Source organism: Mastacembelus armatus, chromosome 14, assembly GCF_900324485.2.
Source record: "Mastacembelus armatus chromosome 14, fMasArm1.2, whole genome shotgun sequence".
Classification (NCBI taxonomy): domain Eukaryota; kingdom Metazoa; phylum Chordata; class Actinopteri; order Synbranchiformes; family Mastacembelidae; genus Mastacembelus; species Mastacembelus armatus.
Genome location: NC_046646.1, coordinates 22403389 through 22423258, shown reverse-complemented (window position 1 = coordinate 22423258; position 19870 = coordinate 22403389). Strand labels below are relative to the sequence as shown.

General features: G+C 41.3%; 1 protein-coding gene across 3 annotated transcripts in view; it reads right to left on the bottom strand.

Moving 5' to 3' along the window:
• Positions 1–13329: 13329 nt before the first annotated feature.
• The window catches only part of jade2 (jade family PHD finger 2), a 142163-nt gene continuing 135622 nt past the window's right edge, over positions 13330–19870 (bottom strand). For all 3 annotated transcript variants that reach the window (XM_026327556.1, XM_026327557.1, XM_026327559.1), the window contains one exon: positions 13330–18692. In XM_026327556.1, the coding sequence (XP_026183341.1) occupies positions 17919–18692 (774 nt within the window). In that variant the 3' untranslated portion in view covers positions 13330–17918. The remainder of the gene's footprint in view (positions 18693–19870) is intronic.

Genomic DNA, 19870 nt, shown 5'->3' with positions numbered 1-19870 from the left:
ATTAAAATAGTATTAAGATCAGTACTTACAGTAATAACATACTGGTTATTCGTGTCACCCATGTGGTCTTGTAAAGTCTTGTTTCAGCTGATTCATATGATTATTCGTCTGATTGAACCGCTGATGAAACAATAGGGTTTTTACTGTAAATACAACAGACTGAGGAATCTCATGATCAGTCAGTGGATCTTTCAAGAGTGGAAATAATAAACAATGATTTATCTTTGACATTAAAGCAGCAGAGTTTCACCCTGACTCAACCATATTTTCTTTTAAACATTCTTGAAACTAAAGCATGTTTCTTCCTATTTATTTAATTCTGTCATTTCCAGTAAAAGACCCAGAAGTATTTTAAAGTCAGGTCACAAGCACTTGTCTGATTACAGTCAGGACATGTAGGCACCTTATACTAACCTTGAGCCAAGTCTTCAACTTAAAATGTGATGATTTACATTACGGGAACCTGCTTTTTGTCTGGAAAAGAAAGGTGAGATTTATGTCCCCACAACATGATCATAAAAGCGCACACAGACACATTTATTCAATAGGAGAGTAACAACAGGACGTTTGCCTTGTGAGATGAAGAGAAGATGTCGGTGATAAGACGGAGACATTTTCGGTATGAGCAAACATACTGATTTATATGGAAAATGTTGAAGGTCACAGAATAAGGTTTGTGATTGTGAGGAGTTGAAAATACCCTACAGAAACATACTCAAACAGCATCTAAGAATAATCAGTAATAACTTTTAATCTTCAGGAATAAATGAACAAATAATTAGTGTAGCCATGGAGCATCTAGAAATACAAACAAGTGGCACCCTATATCACTACCTACCTGGGAGCTGAAGCAAAACGCTGTGAGTGCATCTGTATTCAGTTGAAGCTGTTCTTATAAATCAGGTAAAAATATCCTGACATGTTTATTACACAGTAGCTGTGTGTGCTTTTATTAAGTGTTTTTCTCTAATTAGCTTTACTGGGGAACTAGATGAGGAACAGTGTGGACCCATGTAAGCATAACAATAACAATAGTGGGTAGGAGTTTTAATCTGTGACTGACTAGTTCATGGCTGCATTGGTTGTTTTGCATTATGGTGATCTGTTTAAAGTTAGTATTCATGCGTGTGTTTGGTCATTAGTCCATTTGGTTCATCCACTCTCTCTCTCTCTGTACTGTAGCTTTTCTAATATTCTTCCCCTCCCTCTTTTGTTCTCTGTCACCTTTCCCTAATAAACAGTCTGCCAAAAAAATAAAAAATAAAAAAAAGCTCAGAGAGCGAGGGTAACACAAACACAGCAAAAACACTGTGAGCTATTTATAGTAGTGTAGTGTGTGAGCGGTGGTACACAGGCCATGGAGATGTGTCCTTCACTGCTACTGTGACGAATGATGTCTGCCAGGCTCCCAAACACAACACACACACACACACACACACACACACACACACACAGATACATGTATGCCTACATGCAACGTAAACAAATACACACAGACATACATGTTAACACAAAGATGAAGCCACACCCAGAAAAGCAAACCAACTTCAAAATAATTCTCTGTCTCCTTTCAGCTTCTTAGATCTTGTTGTTTTTTTACCACCGGTGGATGTTTTATCCAAATATAGAAATGTTAAACAAAGAGGTAAGAAACATTAGAGCCAGGAACAGAGGACCGAAGCATTAGCATTGTTATTAGCTTTCATTTGAAGATCTCTTGAGTAATACTGACCATGTCCAACTAGCTTTGGCCGTTTTGTATTACACAGTTCAAATTTCCTCTTAATTTAAAAGGGAGCATGTACTTAATTGTAAATTCTTAGGAAGGTTCTTGGAGTATCAGCTTGCATTGCTCTTTGTAGTAAATTTCATAGGAATTAAAAAGTCCTGGGAAGTGATTCAACTTCATGGCGCCTGTAAAATAAAGCAGAACCAAAATAAAATATATTGTAAGCTACTGAAATACTGGGAGCCATGATATAAGACGACTTATGTGAATCCTAAAAACAATCCTTCGCAGCCATAAGATGAAAAATCCAGATAATATTTAGAATAAACATTTGTTTGCTTTGCACCGAACTGGAACTTTCAGTTTAAGTGTGTATTACTGTGAGGACCTCTGCACCAGTGGTATAATAAGAGCCATGTTTTACTCTAAGGTGAAAATGGACTTTAACTATTTAGTCATATCATATCATACCACCAGAGTGCAGTGCAGGAAGACAGCTGAGGCTCTCTGTCTTCCTCCTAGAAGTCTTTATGAAGTAGTTAGTTACTTAGGACCTGTGGACTCCTGTAGGACAAATTGAGCTGATCAATACTAACTGTAAATTAACGTCTACTCACTGCAGACTTTATTGGGCAGGGTGGAATTAACTGGATATGGTCAAACTAATACCTGTGTACGACCTGCAGCTGTTTTTCCTCACACGTCGGCCCCTGATTGTGACTGATTGGGTTGTTTGTTTCTGTCTTTTCCCCAGCAAGTGTTGCTGATTGATTATTGGTCACCTGCCGTATCTCATCAGTGATGTTTACATTGGCGCTATAGGTGACACTCAAGGGACGTCTACATTGTCTTTAATTATTAGTCATACGTGACTACAAATATGTGAGCATCGGTCGTAGCTTCCTCAGAGTTGCTTGTTTCATAGATATTTTATTAAAAGTCAAGAAATTATTATTCTACCACTGAAATAATTTTAGAGACATTATTTTAAGGTAAAAAAAAAAACTACATAGTGTTTTCTTTAAATTATTGAGTTATTCTACTTGCAGGAAAGGACGCTCTTAGTTTTGACTTTGACTGATCGGTTAGTGCTGCAGGGAGGAGCTGTTCTATATACAGGTGCATCTTTAAAACTAGATTTCACTTGAATTATTTTCCAGATTCAGTTGCATATTGTCTTGTCGTTCTCTTCCTCTAGTGTGACGATACACTTTGGGAAGCGCTTGCTGGCTGGCTTTCACACTTTTATACTGTGTCTGAGCAGAACATCCCGTTGTTCTTATTTTATAAAAGGTGACTGCCTCTATGAGAGGAAGGAACATGGCAGGAAAATAGGTATGAAAAAGACCCGTGGGGCCATTCTGTACTATGATTATGTTTATAGTGGTGAGGACGTCAAGCGCACACCCAGAATCAGCAGAGATCATTTTTAAGGACATAAGTGCTTTTATGCAACACTAAACAACACAACCGTCCTCATGTAAGAATGTTTTCTTCTCCTCTTTACTTGCTGGAGGTTTACGAGTGTTTCAAGTAGGACTTGCCAAACACAAACTCTGTCCCCTATTACTTACAATGAAAGTATATTAGGATGGGCTCTTTTAATGGCCAAGGGGGGATGATTACACCAAACAACAATGGTTTTAATGTACTTCAGAGCATGTGAGGAATGTTTATACACAAGATGGGAGTCTTCTCATATAACTCACTACCACAGAGTCGCTTTCCAAGTGAAATTTCGCAATTTCCTATAACTATAAATCATGATATTTGGTCACAACTCTGTAATAGCCAAATGTAAGGATTTACATCCACAACATTATTTTTTTTTTAAAAAAAAACTAATATTAGCCAGTGTATTGTTATTGGTCAGGCTCTGATTTGTGTTCAGGAAACTAAAATTAGCAAGCATACTGGTCTTAGTTCTCTCCATCTGGTATTCTTTGTTATTTTTTTCATAGCCATCCATCTTCCCCACCTTACCTCCACCCTCTTTTGACTCTCCTAAGTATTTACAAGGAATGTCATACGGGAAGCTGTGCCTCACTTACTGCAGAGTGGCCTGGACCGGGACCAAGAGCAACAAAAACAAACTATCGTTCACGTCCTTGGGGTCAGGTGTCTGTGTTTTCTTCTTTTAAAGCCTAGCCCTCCGCTGAGCCCATTGTTTGTTGCCTCAAGAGGAACTAGATGGTTTATAACCCATCAGGACAACACTTAACCCCGGTGGTGTCTAACATTTCGGCCCGCTGTTGTACTGCATGGTTTCAACACCTGACGTGAAATCCTATTTAGGGCTGGATGTGTTACTGTAGTTGAAAAAAGATCTCCTGGGAACAAGGAGTGAAAAAGACAGTCACGTTGTTCAACCCACCTGAGGTGAGCCAGCCAGCTCTTCCCTCTGTGGTTCGCTGGACGTCCTGAAACTGATGTGGATTTCACGGTTTCACGGTGGTGGATGTCAGCTGCCAACAATTTATCCAAACAGCTTTTTGCTCTCTATTGATTCTTCAACAATGTGTCAGATTCACTGACTGCCAGCACAAAAAGCTGTTAAATGGATTCCTTGACATTTTGAATTTTCATCTGTTATATTTCTTCACCAGCTGCTTGTCACATCGTGGAGAAAACTACTTTCCACCTCATGTCTTTAAGACTGGGGAAACATTTTTGTAGCATTCGTCACAGAGCGCTGGTGTTTACTAAAGGCTAATGAGCTGTCTCATCACCCACAATACTTTGCATTCCTCACGGAAACACTGGAGGACAGAGAGTTTAATAATAATAATAAGATGATTACTGGAATCACTTCTCTGGGGTCAGGAATGACATGTGATCCACCAGTGAAGCTTACGGTATCGCACATGATAAGATCAATTTCTGAAAGAAAAAGAAATCTCACTGAAACAAAAAAAAAAAGCCTTTAATGAGTCTAGTGGCAGAGAGAAGTGGCTGTGTGGCAAATAGATTAAATCCAGGCATCCATCATGTTCACAGCTTCTTTAACAGACGGTCTTCAGTTCTCAGCTGGTGATCCCAATGGATTTCTTTTATGCGTTACTGCAATTTCAGTCGTGTTTAAATGTCTGCACCGTGGGGATAACGGATCAGATGACAGACTGCGAGAGCCGTCCTCGAGTAAATGTACGAACATACAGAGATTGCATGACATTGCCTCATTTTCCCACTTCAAATAAGAGGACAGGATCCCATAAACCGCTTCGATCTACACAAAATAAACAGCTAAACGAAATCAGACTCACATCTGATAGAAACACTGTGATTTTCATTATTGATTTAATTTCACCTGTTTGATTAAGATTATTGCCTCCTCTCTGACTTGGTGGAGTGAATGGAGTTTTGATTGTAGCCCTCACAACATCAATAAAAATCCAGGAACAGTTATTCTAGATAATCTGATTACTTCTTTAATATAACATAGTTCCAGTGTAATTTATTTTAGCAAGAGGTGTTGCAGTAAATTTGCTTTGCAGTCTCATAATCCAAACAAATGAAACCAAGACTGTCTGTAAGGCAAGATACCGCCAGAAAAGCAATATACAATGAAAGTGAGAACCCCGCTGGTCAATATGAATAGATGGATGGGTTTGTTGTTCTATCTAGTTCACAGTTATTGTAAGAGGAAACAATTTTAAATTATTTAACATTGTTGGTTTATTGCACAGGGATGTACTAGTTTTGTGATATACTCTGAAATGTTGTTTTTTTTTATTATTATTTGGGTGAACTGACTCCTAATGTGGTAAAAATGAATTGAATTTTTTTTTTTTTTACAACTTTTGTGTCTTCAGTAAATATTTAATCACACTATGCCTGTAGTCAGGATTAATCAGCTAAACCTGTTTCCATCACATTTTGCCTTTACTATCACATCTACTCCACCTCAGGCAAACTTTGTTGAATTTCTGGTGTTTTCACTCAGGATTTGCATTTATTTACTTGCAACAACTGAAAATGTGCATAAAACCAATGGATGAAAATGTACTTTTCTGTGCATTCTTCCCTACCACGGACAAAATAACTGCCTTTTGTACAAAAAAACATCAGGGACTGTGGCAGGTTCATGAAGACACATAGCAAGTTTCATCCTGCTGATTCCCGAACAGCATTTAAGGATGTGAAGCTGGACAAAACAAAAGTTACAACCCCCAAATTTATGCAAAAGAAATTGGCATCCGAAGCTCTTTTCTGATATCTCTGAAGTTATGGTGGGATTGTGCGTTGGTAATATGTCTTTACAGCAGACTGAGCCTGTTAAGCCTGGAAAAATAGCTTTTAGATTGCAAAACAGTGATTTTCAAAAGGATCCCAGAGGAAAAGAAAGAAAACAAGAGCACTGCCAGGCAATCCAGGTGCATGAAGTCTCTCCAGGTGCTTTTGCTTTGTGCTGGTAAATTGATTTCCATTATTAGGAATATATCTGTATGTTTGGCTTGTTTCCATGGCGTGTCTGTGTGAATCAGAGCTGAGGTGTATCTGAATCCAGAAGGATGGCTTTAGATTATAAAGGCAGATAGACGTGAGACAGACAACATCTGGAGTGGATACTCAGATTACTGGTTGCTACAGTAAAAACTGGGATTGATTTCAAAACACAAGGATGTTGCTTCGGACAGGGTTCAATGACAGGAGGGCCAGTGCGTTGACAGAAAAACAGTAGGTAATTGTGGCCGTAATTTTTACTGATCTGCACAGGTGATGTTAAAACTGTCCCACCTCCCTGTGAGAAATAAATCCAGTCCAGTTCCTGTCTGTAGTGCTGGGTAGAGGAGAGCTGGGTGGTACTTCTGTCGGTTCATTGGTAATACACCAATAAGGCAGCATAAAAGTTATTCATACATGAGATAATCATACTCGGATACGTCTTCCTCCAAACGTCTGTATCATCTTGGCACATTTGGATTTTGCAGATATGGCTCAGTCTCCAGGTCTTTCCACAGATTCTCTCTGAGATTCCAGACTGGGCTTTGGGGCAGCTGAAGGACTTTCACATTCTTGTTGTGAAGCCACTCCAGTGCTGATTTGGCAGCATGTTTGAATGCTGTTGGAGAGGAAATTTATTGGCCCCGCTCTCAGGACTTTGGCACTCAGAAACATGCACTCCTCAAGATTTGCCCGTGTTTGCATCCCTGCATTGTTCATCCGGACCTTTCGGCCAAATCTCCCCATTCTCTGGCCAAGTCTGAAGCTGCGCCATCGTGCTGCGAGGTATGGACGGTGTTAGAGGTTGATAAGCTCCGGTCCAGTACCAGCAGACACAGATGAATTTTATTTCATCAGTCTTTTGCGTGATGCTCTGTCTTTCACACGTCGTCTGACAAACTCCAGACCGCTGCCATGTGTTTCCAGGAGTGGCTAATTTCAGAATTTTTGGAAGGCCTCTGCTGACACTTTCTCTTCTGGCAAATTGTTCCATCATGATTGAAGAAGACTGGAGTTTTGTTGGAGTGGTCGTGAGGATCTTGGCTGCCATCCTGATCATGCTCTTTCTTGGCAGTTGCTTCATTTGGTCAAAATAATAGCTTCAGGAAGAGTCCTGGTAATTTCTGTTCTTCCCTCTCTTAATGATTGTGGTCTGCTGATGAGTCCAAAACCTTTTTATAGTTTTATTCGCTTCCCTGGACCTGAGTCATAGGCAAGTATTGTTCCTATAACCACTACAAAACACTGCTTCCTTTTTACATTTTTTCCACTGCTTTTGTGTGGGCTCCAAAATAATAATAATTCATTTGAAGCACATTAAAGGCAAAATTCACCCAATTTTTTTTTGGTCACTTACCTCTAGTGGAGTTTTGTCTGTGTTGCTCTGATCTGTGATTTTTCTCTAGAAAAGGGGGTCAGTTTCCCTGAAAAGCAATGTTGTTGTTTTGTTTTCAAATATAATTTTAGCAGTGCTAGCATAATGGCACTAGAGGTACTAATGTATTTGGTATTATTAAAAGTGTAAAAAAAAAACTTTTTGGGATATTTCAATATTTTTTTAATGCACATAAAAGTGGTTTGATAGAAACACATGTTTTCTCTTATCCTGTGAATCCTTCCTAACCTCTACTCAAGGAATTGGGACCAGGTCTGTACAGAAGAAACTCATGGTCCCCAGATGGCGAATCCTGCTGATTTTGATCCTCTGAGTTTTCTTGTATGTATTGCCTTTAAATTTTGAACAGGGAGTCTTGTTTCCATCATGGTAAATTATAATAACTTTGGTTAATTCTGTTTCCTGTAGCACCATCATCATGTGAACGTTTTATATTGGCCAATAAATTGATGCTGATTAGCACTAAACTCAGATGGGGGATATGTGCTACCTGCTAAACATCAGTATATTAACATAGTCGCTGGGAAGAATCATAGCTTGTTGATGCACTTAGATCCAAGTGCAGCCTCACACTTATTAGCATTAGCAGCTGTGATGTTTCAATGGGTGTGTTGTTTTAATGCTTTCAGAAACACAAAGGGAATTCACTTTATTCTATTGTCCTGATAGCAGCAAATCTTTCTTCAGCTCTATCTGCATGACTGATTTTAGATTTAATTCAACTTTGATTAGTGTGTCACTGAATGAAAAACAGCATTTTGCAGTAGCAGTGTTATTGCAGTTAATGTTTGGTTATAAAAGCTGTTATTTGGAAAAATTACAATCTAAAGATCATTTGAATGTGTGTTAACCCAGAGCTAAAGTCAGACCTAGTTTGTGTTGAGGTGTTTGGCGAGGAATGAGGGACGGAGTTTTGTGTACACAGAAAGCACTGCTTTATTGACTGCACTGGACTGGACTGGGTTGGTCTGGACTGGATCAGATGGGACTGGGACGCCATCAGATGAGGGTGGGAGCAGAGGGGGAGGGGTCAGAGTTGGGCGGGAGGGAGGTCAAGGGGAGGGGTGGGCGAGATCATGGCGGGATGCAGCCGTCATTAAGGCAACACAAACAGCATGCAGATACAGTCACAGGAAACATCGTCATCATCATCATATTGCTTTTCAAAGTCTCGCTTAAAACATCGAAATTGTACAAAAAGGAAGAAAATAGGTTTTTTGCACTAATGAAAAATACATTTTTTGTTTTTTTTCCTTCCTACAAAGAAGATTCTAATACAAGAAAATAAATATAGCAAAAAAAGCCAAAAATAATTTAAAATAGCTCTTCTTTTTCATATATGTTCAATAGTTCTCTTTGCTATTAACAAATGGCACAACATTCTTTGAAACAAAGAATACAGAAGGATTAACTCCTGCAACATTCATATTATTGTATCGAAGAACTGATGTAGAGTGGAGGAGAAACTGGACATGACAGCAGAGATTTTAACACCTCAATTTATAAGGACAAATAAGACAGGAGGAGGAGTATTGGTATTCAGATAGTGTCTAAATTTGACCAGTAAGTGCAGATTAATACCAAGTTCTATTAAAAATACCAGGCTAGAGCAGAGTGAAGGGAGAGAAACCGTTCAGACAGAAGCAGCTTAATCAAATAACCTTATTTCAAGAACCGAGGGTAACATAAAAAATAGACTCCTAAATCCTTAAAGGGGGGCGATTTAAATAGACGACGGTTGTTTTCCAAACCAGAACTCAATTTGATTCTTGTTTCATAATGTGTCTTAAACCTGAGGGAGAATCACAGGTTAGGAGAGAGGAGCGAGAACTGTGTTGGTATTGATGAGAGTCAGAAACTGGCTGCACTGCACCGAGGGAAGAAATACAAGAGGAGGAGGAGGAGGAGGAGGAGGAGGAGGGGGAGGAGGAGGGGGAGAAACGAGGAAGAGCTAGTGAAATGGAAAATGTCAAAGTAACACAGAGTTAGTCCGAGAGAGACGATAAAGGAAGAAAGAAACAAGAAAACATTTGCTGTAACCGTCCGAATCTGTCTCGGCTCTTCTTCTACACTGAACTTGCCCCCCCCCCATCTTAGGTTAAGAAGGTATATAAGGTTAAGGTGACTGTTTGTTTTAAATGTCAACATACCCAATCACTTGTCATTTCGCTGTATTTATGGCGAAAAGTGTGAGTTTGTCCACTGAAATTAGATTCACTTGAATTATTTGCTCAAGCTGAAGGATTTTTAACTTCTCTGATCATCTTTGCCTGAGTCTGTGCAGGGCAGCTTCAGTTGTACAGGTTTAACTCACAAACCAACACACAAACCAAGGCTCATACTAACGTACACACAATCATGAATCTTAAATCACAGAAGGCGTAACGTGTAACATACAGAGAAGCTGCGGTTTCCTCACTTTCCGTCATCAAAACACCTATTTCTCCCCCTGCATGCATGAAAAATTGGACAATGGAGGCAAATAAATGCATATTTTCCTCAGAGGAAGAAGATAAACGTTTGTTTTGTGTGTGTGTGTGTGTGTGAGAGAGAGAGCTAAAGAAGTCAGGTTACGAAAGCAGACAAGAACAGTAGAGAGGAAGATAAAATAAAAACCAGGAGAAGGCCATGAAGCAGAGACAGATGGTGAAATAATGAGTGGGAGAAAGAGCAGAGAGAAAAAAATAGTACAGAGGGCCTCGTAATAAATGGTCTTAACCCATATCTTAAATTCAAATTGTGTCTAGACGTGATTTATCCAGATTACATTTACACCTGGAAGTGTCTCCAGTGTCTCTTTCCTTCATAAAACAGATTCCCACCTACAGCCTTTTGTTATATTTATGCTCTGTGTATAGTTCCCATCTGAACTTTAATTTAATCTGACCACGTTGCTTTGACCATTCGCGGTAGCTGGTCGCTGTGGCCAAATACAGTAGATCTTCAGTGGTTGCATTTACACCTCAATTTGTCTGCAGTGATGTATGTCTGAACAGTCTGATCCTCTCAGGGGTCTGATGGGTAAAGCAGACGCAACGGGAGGATGATCAAACTGCCCAGACTGTGAACTAGTTTAGTTTAAGCCTGGAAGCAGAAACATTTAAAAACTGACAAACATATTTGTGAAGAAACTGAAACAGCAGCTCCAAATAAAAACAAATAAAGTATAAATAAATGTTTGCATTTGCTGGGCAGCAGCATGATGTGTGTGTGGGACTGACTCAAACTGGACTGCAGTGTGTGTGTGTGTGTGTGTGTGTCTTCATTTTAAACTGTGGCTCACTGATGTGTTGTAATGGTTATTGTGGCACAAAGAAATATGACACTGTAGGTCAGGTTTTGGATACACACACACTCACACACACACACACACTTCATGCTAGTGGCCCAGTTCATTGTTAGTTTGGGTCATTTCGTGGATTTGTTGACTGTACAATTATCTTTGAAAGATTTGTTTATTGGTGGTGTTTAATGTCGGGTAACTCTGTGCTTTCCTTACTAATAAATGCATCCGCTAAGTGTGTATTAGCACAGAAGGCAATTTACGGTGAAGGTTGTGGTTGATATTAAAATATTCTCTAACATAACTGGGGAATTTTCTGGACTGTTCATGCCACTTAATGCGACTTATCCCCGTTTCCATTTTGCTTTCCTGTTTTGATTATTACAGTTTGTAAAGGAAACACTTGGACGGAGCGGGTGGAGACAGATCAGAGAGGGAGCGAGAGCGAGATGGAGATGAGGAGGTGAGAGGGCATGGAGAAGGGAAGGGCCTGGTGGTGTTTATATTAGCTGCTTGTTAACTTGACTGTGCAGACAAGGCTGCAAACAGAACACAGGGGAAAGAACAAGTTGTACTCTCTCTCTCTCTGTCTGCTTCTCTGGCTCTGCTTCAGTTAACGTCTCCCTCCTCTCCTCTTCCTTCACTCTCCAGGCCGGAGCGAAGCAACGTTTCCCCCTCCTCACACGTGCCTGTCATTATTTGTCCTTAAAGCTACAGCCACACTTCTTTCTTCTTTTACTGTTTTTTGGGTTGTCCTATGCCTCATAAGCAATTAGAAAAGAGCCACGTGCCTGCCAAGGAGGCTGATCACCGGAAAGGGAAGGATAAGAGAGGAGGAGTTGTGGCCAGTGGGGGGTGTTGTGGGGTGTCTGCAGGGATGCAGGATGGAGCAGAAGAGGGGACTTTGTTGGTGGGAGGAGGATGATGTTGGATGTTGGAGGCAGAATAAGGTGCAGAGTTTGTACAGATGGGAGCTTTAGTCGGAAAAAAACGTGTCTGGAAGCTGCTCTGGAGGCAGAAATAATCTCAGCGCTGAACCGTGATTAGTGTGTCGAGCCAGGAACAGGTTCAGTTTAGTGAAGAAAAATAGCAGGAAGCCATCTGTGCTTTTTCAGGTTATTTCTACCTTGAAAAACAAAATAAACTGCTTTGCTTGGTGTTCTTTGCAGAACAGTGGTCTAACTTCCCAGGAAGGCAATGAGGACAAAACAAATGATTACTGATAATTGGAGCAAAAGAAAATTAACTCAATCTTCAATTGATAAGTGCTAATGTCTCGTTTAAGTCTAAAACCCCCAAATACTTAGTTTACCATCATGTATCACAAAGAGAACCATCCAGTCCTCACATTTGCCCATTTATGTCCAAAACAGAAGAAAAAGCTTATTCATCAAAATAATGAATTTATCATTTGATTACAATTAACTGATTGTCGAAACATTTGGAGATTTTTCTGTCGAATGACTAAACGATTAATCGCCTGATGGTTTCAGTTCTAGAAATCTGCTTTGAACTTGTCTTTCCTCACATATGGCACTAATGCTCCTAATGTGGCTTCCTGGCCTAGTCGACCTCTCCAGTTCAAACTGCCTGTATTGATCTTAGCGCAGCTGTCGGCTCCTTTTCATGAATGAATGAGTCAAATCACTATTGTTCTTTGACTCCACAAATTTAGGTTGAACTTTTTTCTGCCTCCGCAGCCGCTCTGCCTGTGCGAAGCGTCCGGATGACTAAACCTTCAATCTGTGCAGTGAGTCTGGGTTGTGGATGTGGAGACCTTGAAGCCATAACTTTGCTGTAACAGAGAGGAGAGCAAAGCGCCAGAAAAAACAGAGGATGCAAATAATGAGTCAGCTTTCTAGTTTGATACGAGCCACAGCGGCCAGCTAAAGCGTTACAAAAGAAAATAAAAACAGTTTGCAAAGGCTTTTTCAAAACACGGAAAATAAAAGTAGTAGTAGTTGAACAGTATTATACATTATTGTAGATGGATATAAACTCCAGCGGTAGGTGAACAGGTAGGTGGGGTGGGTTTGTATGGCTGCGTAGGACAGTTGAGCAAGGACTGAACAATGACTTGACCATGAAAGAATTAAACTTTGGCCAAGATTTCAATCCTGGATAAAAACCCTATGTACATGCCTTAATCTGCAAAAACACTGCGTTGCCAGTAATCCCACAGAGGCAACCTCTGCTTTCAGTTTTTGTCCCCAGACACGGGGCCCGGCAGGGAAGTTGTGGCATCAAATGAAATGTTTAGGCATCGGCCAATCCCAGCTCCACTGACCCAACGACAGCCTCAAACCACTTTCCTATTGGATGAAGCAGCAACCACAGAGGAAGAGCGATATTGTTACAGCATCCTAATGCCCATCTGGTTCCTCAAAACCACATCAGCACAAGCATCACTTTTTATCTTAATATATAAAACTCATCATCCATCAGGTGCAACACCTGGAATTTAAAGGCCATTTTTTATAGTTTTGTTTAATTTATGCACAAATCGGCATTTTGTCAGTAGATGGTCCTCACCTTTCTTCCTGCTAATAAAAAGCTTTAAACATGATCTTTGCTCAGCTGAGGAGGTTCTGAGGAACCCAGCCCTGCTGGTGCACTGATGACTTTTACAACAGTGTCAGTACAGTCGACAGCAGTTGTGTGAATTGTAGGCGAGGATCCAATTACCTGCAGCAATCAGTGCTGGGCTCTAAGCAGCTTCTCAGCAGAAATCTAGGAATTCATCACTGTGTGTAGGTGTGACTCTGACATGCATGAAGCCCATCAGCTTCTTTCTGTGGTGTAGGATTCATGCCAACACCTGAGGGAAGGTTTTGCTCCGACACATGTACCAGCTCACCACTTAGAAAACTGTATAGTTGTATATTTATCCATCACACATAATGTTTCTACCATGCACTCTAAGCGGTTAGATGGCACAGAAGAGCATAACCACCACTGTTTCACCAGATCTTCTGCTGCTGACACTGACGCTTCACTCTGACACTAAACATTTAAACGACACGGCTGATTTTACAGATTAAGAATCTAATCTGGATCTTGTATAATGCAGATATTCAACCTGACAGAGCTACAGAATTCAAAGATCATCAGAGCACATTTCAGGCTGTGAGCCAACACCCACACCAGTGTACCACACAGGACAGTGATGCTTTGAAGTTGTTCTAGTTGATACTGATGAGAAGAACCTGCAAAAGACTCCAGTCTATATTATGTATCTACGAAGCAGAAGGAGAGGGCATTGAAGCCACACTGTAAATATAGAATAATAACCAGTTTGTGTTTGCTAAGGCTGCACATTATCTAGGAAAAAAACCAAAACAAACTGTACTGCAATTATCGCAACGACAAATTGCCAGTCAAGGTTCTGCGGTTCTGTTTTTTTGCATTAAAATCTGACAAATAGCAGAGAACAGAACAGAATTCATTGATTCTCCATCACAGATTTCTGCACAGAGGAAATTCAGCCAATACGTCTGTTTTTTTCCTGGGAGCACTGTGCAGCCTTAGCATTTGCTACTACATGTTAAGGCCGTACATGTGAGGCCTTGTCTAATAACACTGTCTACAAAGTCAGGCTACTCTGAACATTGAACATTGAAACCAAGATTACATTTTCTGTCTTAGCAACACATGAATGGAAACAACCACCTGGCGGAGGATTCTGTGGGCGGTAATGATACTGCCAGCACATCCTCGCTTTAAAACCCAAGCTTTGTCGTCGTTGTTGTTGATTGTGTTGTATGCTTTTGTTATGGTGAGTTCCCATGTGGTTTGTAATAGCGGTAGCCAACGTAGAAGTCCAGAATCATTCACCTGTCCTGCATTTAGCTGCTGTACAACGTCAGCAGCTGCTTTAAACAGCACATTGCTCACTTCAACAAAACACCCTGCTTTTTAAAAGAGGGCTTTTGTCTTTCTGTGGCAAGAGACGAATGTGGAGGTGTGATCTTCTATGGTGGCTACACCTGAAGGACGAAGGAGACAGAGATGCAGTGCTGTCACCTGTAATAATACTCTCCTGCTGTTAGGGGGCGTTTCACTCTGAGTAGGCTCATACTTCCTGATACAGTCAGGACCACATATACATAAAAAACTAGTCATCTTGTACATTATAACCCTGTTACACCAGCTCTGGTTTGTGTGTGTGTGTGTGTGTCTGTGTGTGAGCTGTAAGTATGTGTGTGTTCAGTTCAGCAGCATTTGACTTTTTCTGAAGGGGTTAATTTGTGCGAGTCGCCAGCTCGATACTGCAGCGACAGGCTTTTCCTATGTGAACCCCCATGAATGCAGATCTGGGAGAATCCAGTTTCGGTTTGTTGTTTTTGACAATAGTAGAATTAACAGCGCCCCCTGCAGTCGAGGAAGCTGGACTTAACCGAGGTGACCCGGACAGTGCTGGCAGAGTGTTCTGACATCCTTATCTAACATTATTCATCTTGTAAACCAGAGACGGAGCACGTGCATGGTTGTTTGTGTAGATAAGATGTAATTATGCTGCCTTGATACACAGATCTGTTCTTTGGCGTGGTCACTTCAGGGGACAGGGTTGAAGCTGTCCGTACAGAAAAAAAAACAGAGGGAGTAGATCGGACTTGCGCCTCTGTTTACATGTCTGTGTTTCAGACCTGGGTAAAGCAGCCTCTAAAATCACTGGCTTGATTTAGGATTTATTTCACCCCAGTTTGGCTCCAGATGGGTGGGACCCTTCTTATATTTGGCCACTAGCTGACCTGTCCCACTCACCTGGTAACTCGAGTTAAAATGAGCAATGCTTATTGGTTGAGACTATTGAACCCAGGGCTGGTTATACTGAGAGAAGGAGCATGCTCAGTAGTATTTGTGTAGGAGTTCAAACAGTGAAGTTTGCCAAATAAGGAAGTTTCTAGACATATGCACATCATTTTTATATATATATATACTGTATATGATATAAAATATGTGTGTATATATGTATCTATGTCTTACGTCGTTTTTTCAATAGATTTTTTTACCTTTTATTCTTCTTTTTAAAAGTTTTTTTTTTAACCCCTGAGAATGTCATGGACTGCTTTAAGTACAAAATACAACTCTCTGAGAGAACAACAAAAAGTACTCTTTAAAAAAAAAACAAATTTACAAACAACTCAATTCAAGAACTTAAGAGTGCAGGCCTCTGAAGCTGATTACATTGTCAGTCATCTAACAGTAGGAGGAGGTGCAGCAGAGCCTTCAGTTACCAGAGTTTGGCCACGTCAGACTCCAGCGGAGTAAATACCTGTTCAGTGCTTAGATTAAAAAAAAACTGTGTTGGGCATCTTGCTACAGCAAAAGTAGAAATCTTTAAATAATGTGGATAATGTGCACAGCGATGTATGTCAGCCAAAGTAAAGTTGTTCATAAAACATGTTTTTCCACCTGCAGGCTGTGGGATGACCCCTGAGCCCAGACCATGAGATGTGGCTGAAAACTTTGAGTTGAGATTATTTTGTCACTATGTTATATTAATTCAGTAAATGGCCAACGAGGAGTCTCTGCAGTGACACAAGATGCAAAGAGGAGAAAAATTTGGCATGACTTCAAAATAAGAATAATGAAGTATTATCGAAATGTGTGTTTGGAAGGGAGCTGGCTATCATGGTTATTTTCTGTGGCTTTCTGTTCTCTGTGTGTGTCTATTGTTGCTGTCGGCAGTCTTGTACAGGGACTCGCGGTACAACGTGGCCAAACTCTGTCTCTGGATGGTTCTGGACTGCATCCATCTAACTATGGGGGCACAGAACAGCAGGCAGCTCTTTGCACTGATAGTATGATGTGGCTCTGCTTTGCTAAGTGTCGCAGATGATTTGTTGATTAATGGCAAAAGCTGCGTTTTACATCCTTGTTTCAGGCACTAGACAATTTTAAGGTGACAAGGAGCCCATTGACGGCTACACTTGGTAACCAATCCAGCGGGATTACCTTTTGGTTTGATTGTTACAAATCCGATTGAGAAACGATTGATTGATCTTCTTACTGATTGACTGTTTTCAGGGGGGTTGAGGGAAGGCGGGGGCACAGGGCGAGCGACAGAAGGCACAGAGTTTCTACTGTATGATCATTTTTCTCCAAAGATTCAGGCTAAAAAAGAAAAAAAACAATTAGGAAGAATTTGAAAACAGCTGACGGAGGTCAGATCAAATATTTAAACAAATGTTGTGATGAGAGCAAAGGGATTTGTTTCTAGTAGTTTGTATATCAGTATGTCTCTGTCTGTGTCTCTGTGTGACAGTCTGAATGAGCACCAGGGCTGGGGTCAATCTGTTTGCTGTCAAAAACTAGACAAGCTGAAGATGTTCTTGTTTTTAGCCTGTGGAGATAAATTTGAGAATCAAACCGTTGTACATTCTGCAGCCGAGTCAACAGGATGAGACTTGACCCCAACCCTGAATAAGCATCTCTTAAACACACGAGTGCTTACGTTACAGCTCTTATGACTAGCTAGTTGTGCTTTTCAAGGCTGAATACATGTTATACATGTTGTCCCATGTCACTGTACATATTTAGAACAACTCTGGTGTGAAATTGTCTTTCCGTTGAACAAATTCAATAAAACAAGGACTCACTGGATGTTTGTCAGGCCATGTAAGACCGTGATTTAGCAGACCCTGAAACCAGCTTGAATAATAATGCCCCAAAACGTTTGTTCCCAGGTCTGGCGGGTACTACAGACATGAGGCCAGAACTGGGTACTTCAAAGTCCAGAAACAACATGAATCTGAAATACAAAACAAAAAAGACTAAAGGTCATGTTTGTTTCCTATTTTCTGAATGTATCGCATTTTGAAACTACAGTCTGGTGGAGAAACTGTACTGTACGACAGGCAAACGGCTACATTCAAGTTCCCCCCCCAAAACAACGCAGGTAAGAGCTGAAGAGATTTCCAGGGATGTGACAGGGATTTGGTAGAACAAGCCACCCAGCCGTGTTTTGGAGATTGTATTCTGGGCACAGATGGAGAGAAGATGAGCCCACAGGACTCTGCTTGGAGATCTGTGTGTTTGTATGTGTTCCTTGGAGTCTCAGTTCTTTAAGATGCCAGCACGCTCCTTCTCAGCAGGTCCTCGTTCCCAGAATGCAACTTTGGCAAGCGGAGTTTGCGTCCGCCAGAGCGTGTGTCTGAATCGCTCTGCTCACCATCAGAAAAGTACCCATCAGTCTCGGCGGCGTCCTTTCCCGTGAGTGACAGGTCCATGGTCTCCAGCCTGGCCATTCCGCCGCTTCCGCTCACGGCCCTCCCTCGTGATTTACCCTGGCGGGACAGACGGATCCGTGGTGCCCCGCCAAAAAGGATGGCCCCCGTGTCGGGCACAGTGACTCCGGGGCTGGAGGCCGGCAGTGGAGACGAGCTTGTGGTGAAACCAGATTGAACCCCCAATGCGACACCGTTCCCTGTGTAGATGCTGTCCCAGGGTCCGCGGTCCTCCGAGATGTGGCAGGAATCCATTTTGGAGATAGGCGGCTGTGGCGCTGGGTCCCTCTGCAGGTCAGAGCTTCTGGTCTGGTGGTGATGAAGGTGGTGGTGGTGCAGAACCTTAGAGGATCCCTTGGACCGGTCCACTTTCCGACTCACATGGCTGGGCTTCTCTGCCACGCTGGCCCAGAGGCTCCTTGCGGAGGGGCTGCTGGCGGTGGAGGCGGCCGCTGTAGGCAGGACTGTCTGGGGCTGCGGGGGAATGGTGGATTGTCCTCGAGCACGGGGTTTGTTCCCTCGGGGTTTGCGGCCCAGCTGGGGTGTTTTCCAGGTGGACTGCATGGAGTTCTCCATCATAAGGTTTAGTAGGTTCTCTTCACCCTGCAGGAGCTGGAGGACATGAGGAGGGTGGGCAGTGGAGACAAAAGACGAATTAAAAGGGAGATGAACAGAGACAATGACAAGAAGAGAGCAGAATCAATTCATGTTGAGAGGTGCAGTAATGGGAGTTTACACAAAAAATGATGCTATATCTGGAAATTTGCTCAGTGCAATAAATAATTTGCCCTTTGCCTGGTTTCCTGCTATTAAAACCTCATGTTTTGCCTGTAACACACAAAGAAAACTCCCCACCCACATCTCTAGCAGCTTCACCAGTGGAGGAGCAACTGATGTCATTTTTTTTTTTATTGTTGACTGGAAACACAAATAGCATAGTGAGTATTTCTTCTGTTACATCTTTTACTTTGTTCTGCAAAAATTGACTTTTATTATTTCTGTCAGCTACAGGCCACTGAAGCCTGGGACCTGCAGGCCGTGATTACTTAACCTTTTAAACATTTCTTTATTCCGCAGGATTTAAAAGCTTGTTCTGGTTTACTGACACATGACTGCGATCCTGTTGTTTTCCTTTTTGTTCGTGAACACATCTCCAAACAATGGGGCTATATCTCTTTCCAATCAATACGCAAACGGCACGTTCCTGTGGAGAACAGCAAGTCAGCCACAGTTGCAGCTCCCTCATCAAACTCATCAACACACAGCGAGGACCGAGCAAAACTCACATAACTGCAAACGTCAGTCTTATACAGATTCAATAGAAAGGTCTTTTCATCCAGAGTGGAAATAATTCTAAATAATGTGATGTCTGACAGAACAAGTGCTCTTATGATCCACTTGTTCTTGAGGATGTACAACAAAGTTTTCTTTTGAAAACTAAGGAGGAACTATTGAAAATGACTGTGGTACTGTAGCTAATAAATGAATAGAGCTTGAGATCACAGTGGAAATTGCTCATAACTAGGACATTTGGATTATCAATCTGATTTCTTGATCTTAAAAATAATAAACGATCATTACTCCTAAAGGTTAGTCAGAACACAGACGTAGAACCCTTGACCTGGTTATTGTTACAGATTTAATATATTTAGTTAGAATAGTTTGAGTATTTGAATGGTTCTTGCTGCTAAGTCTCCTTCTCTGACTAAGAATAACTTCTTTTTTTTTTCACTGGGAACTTTATGTAACTTTGGTCGTCTCAGTCGATCAGGCCTGTAAGCAGGAAACTT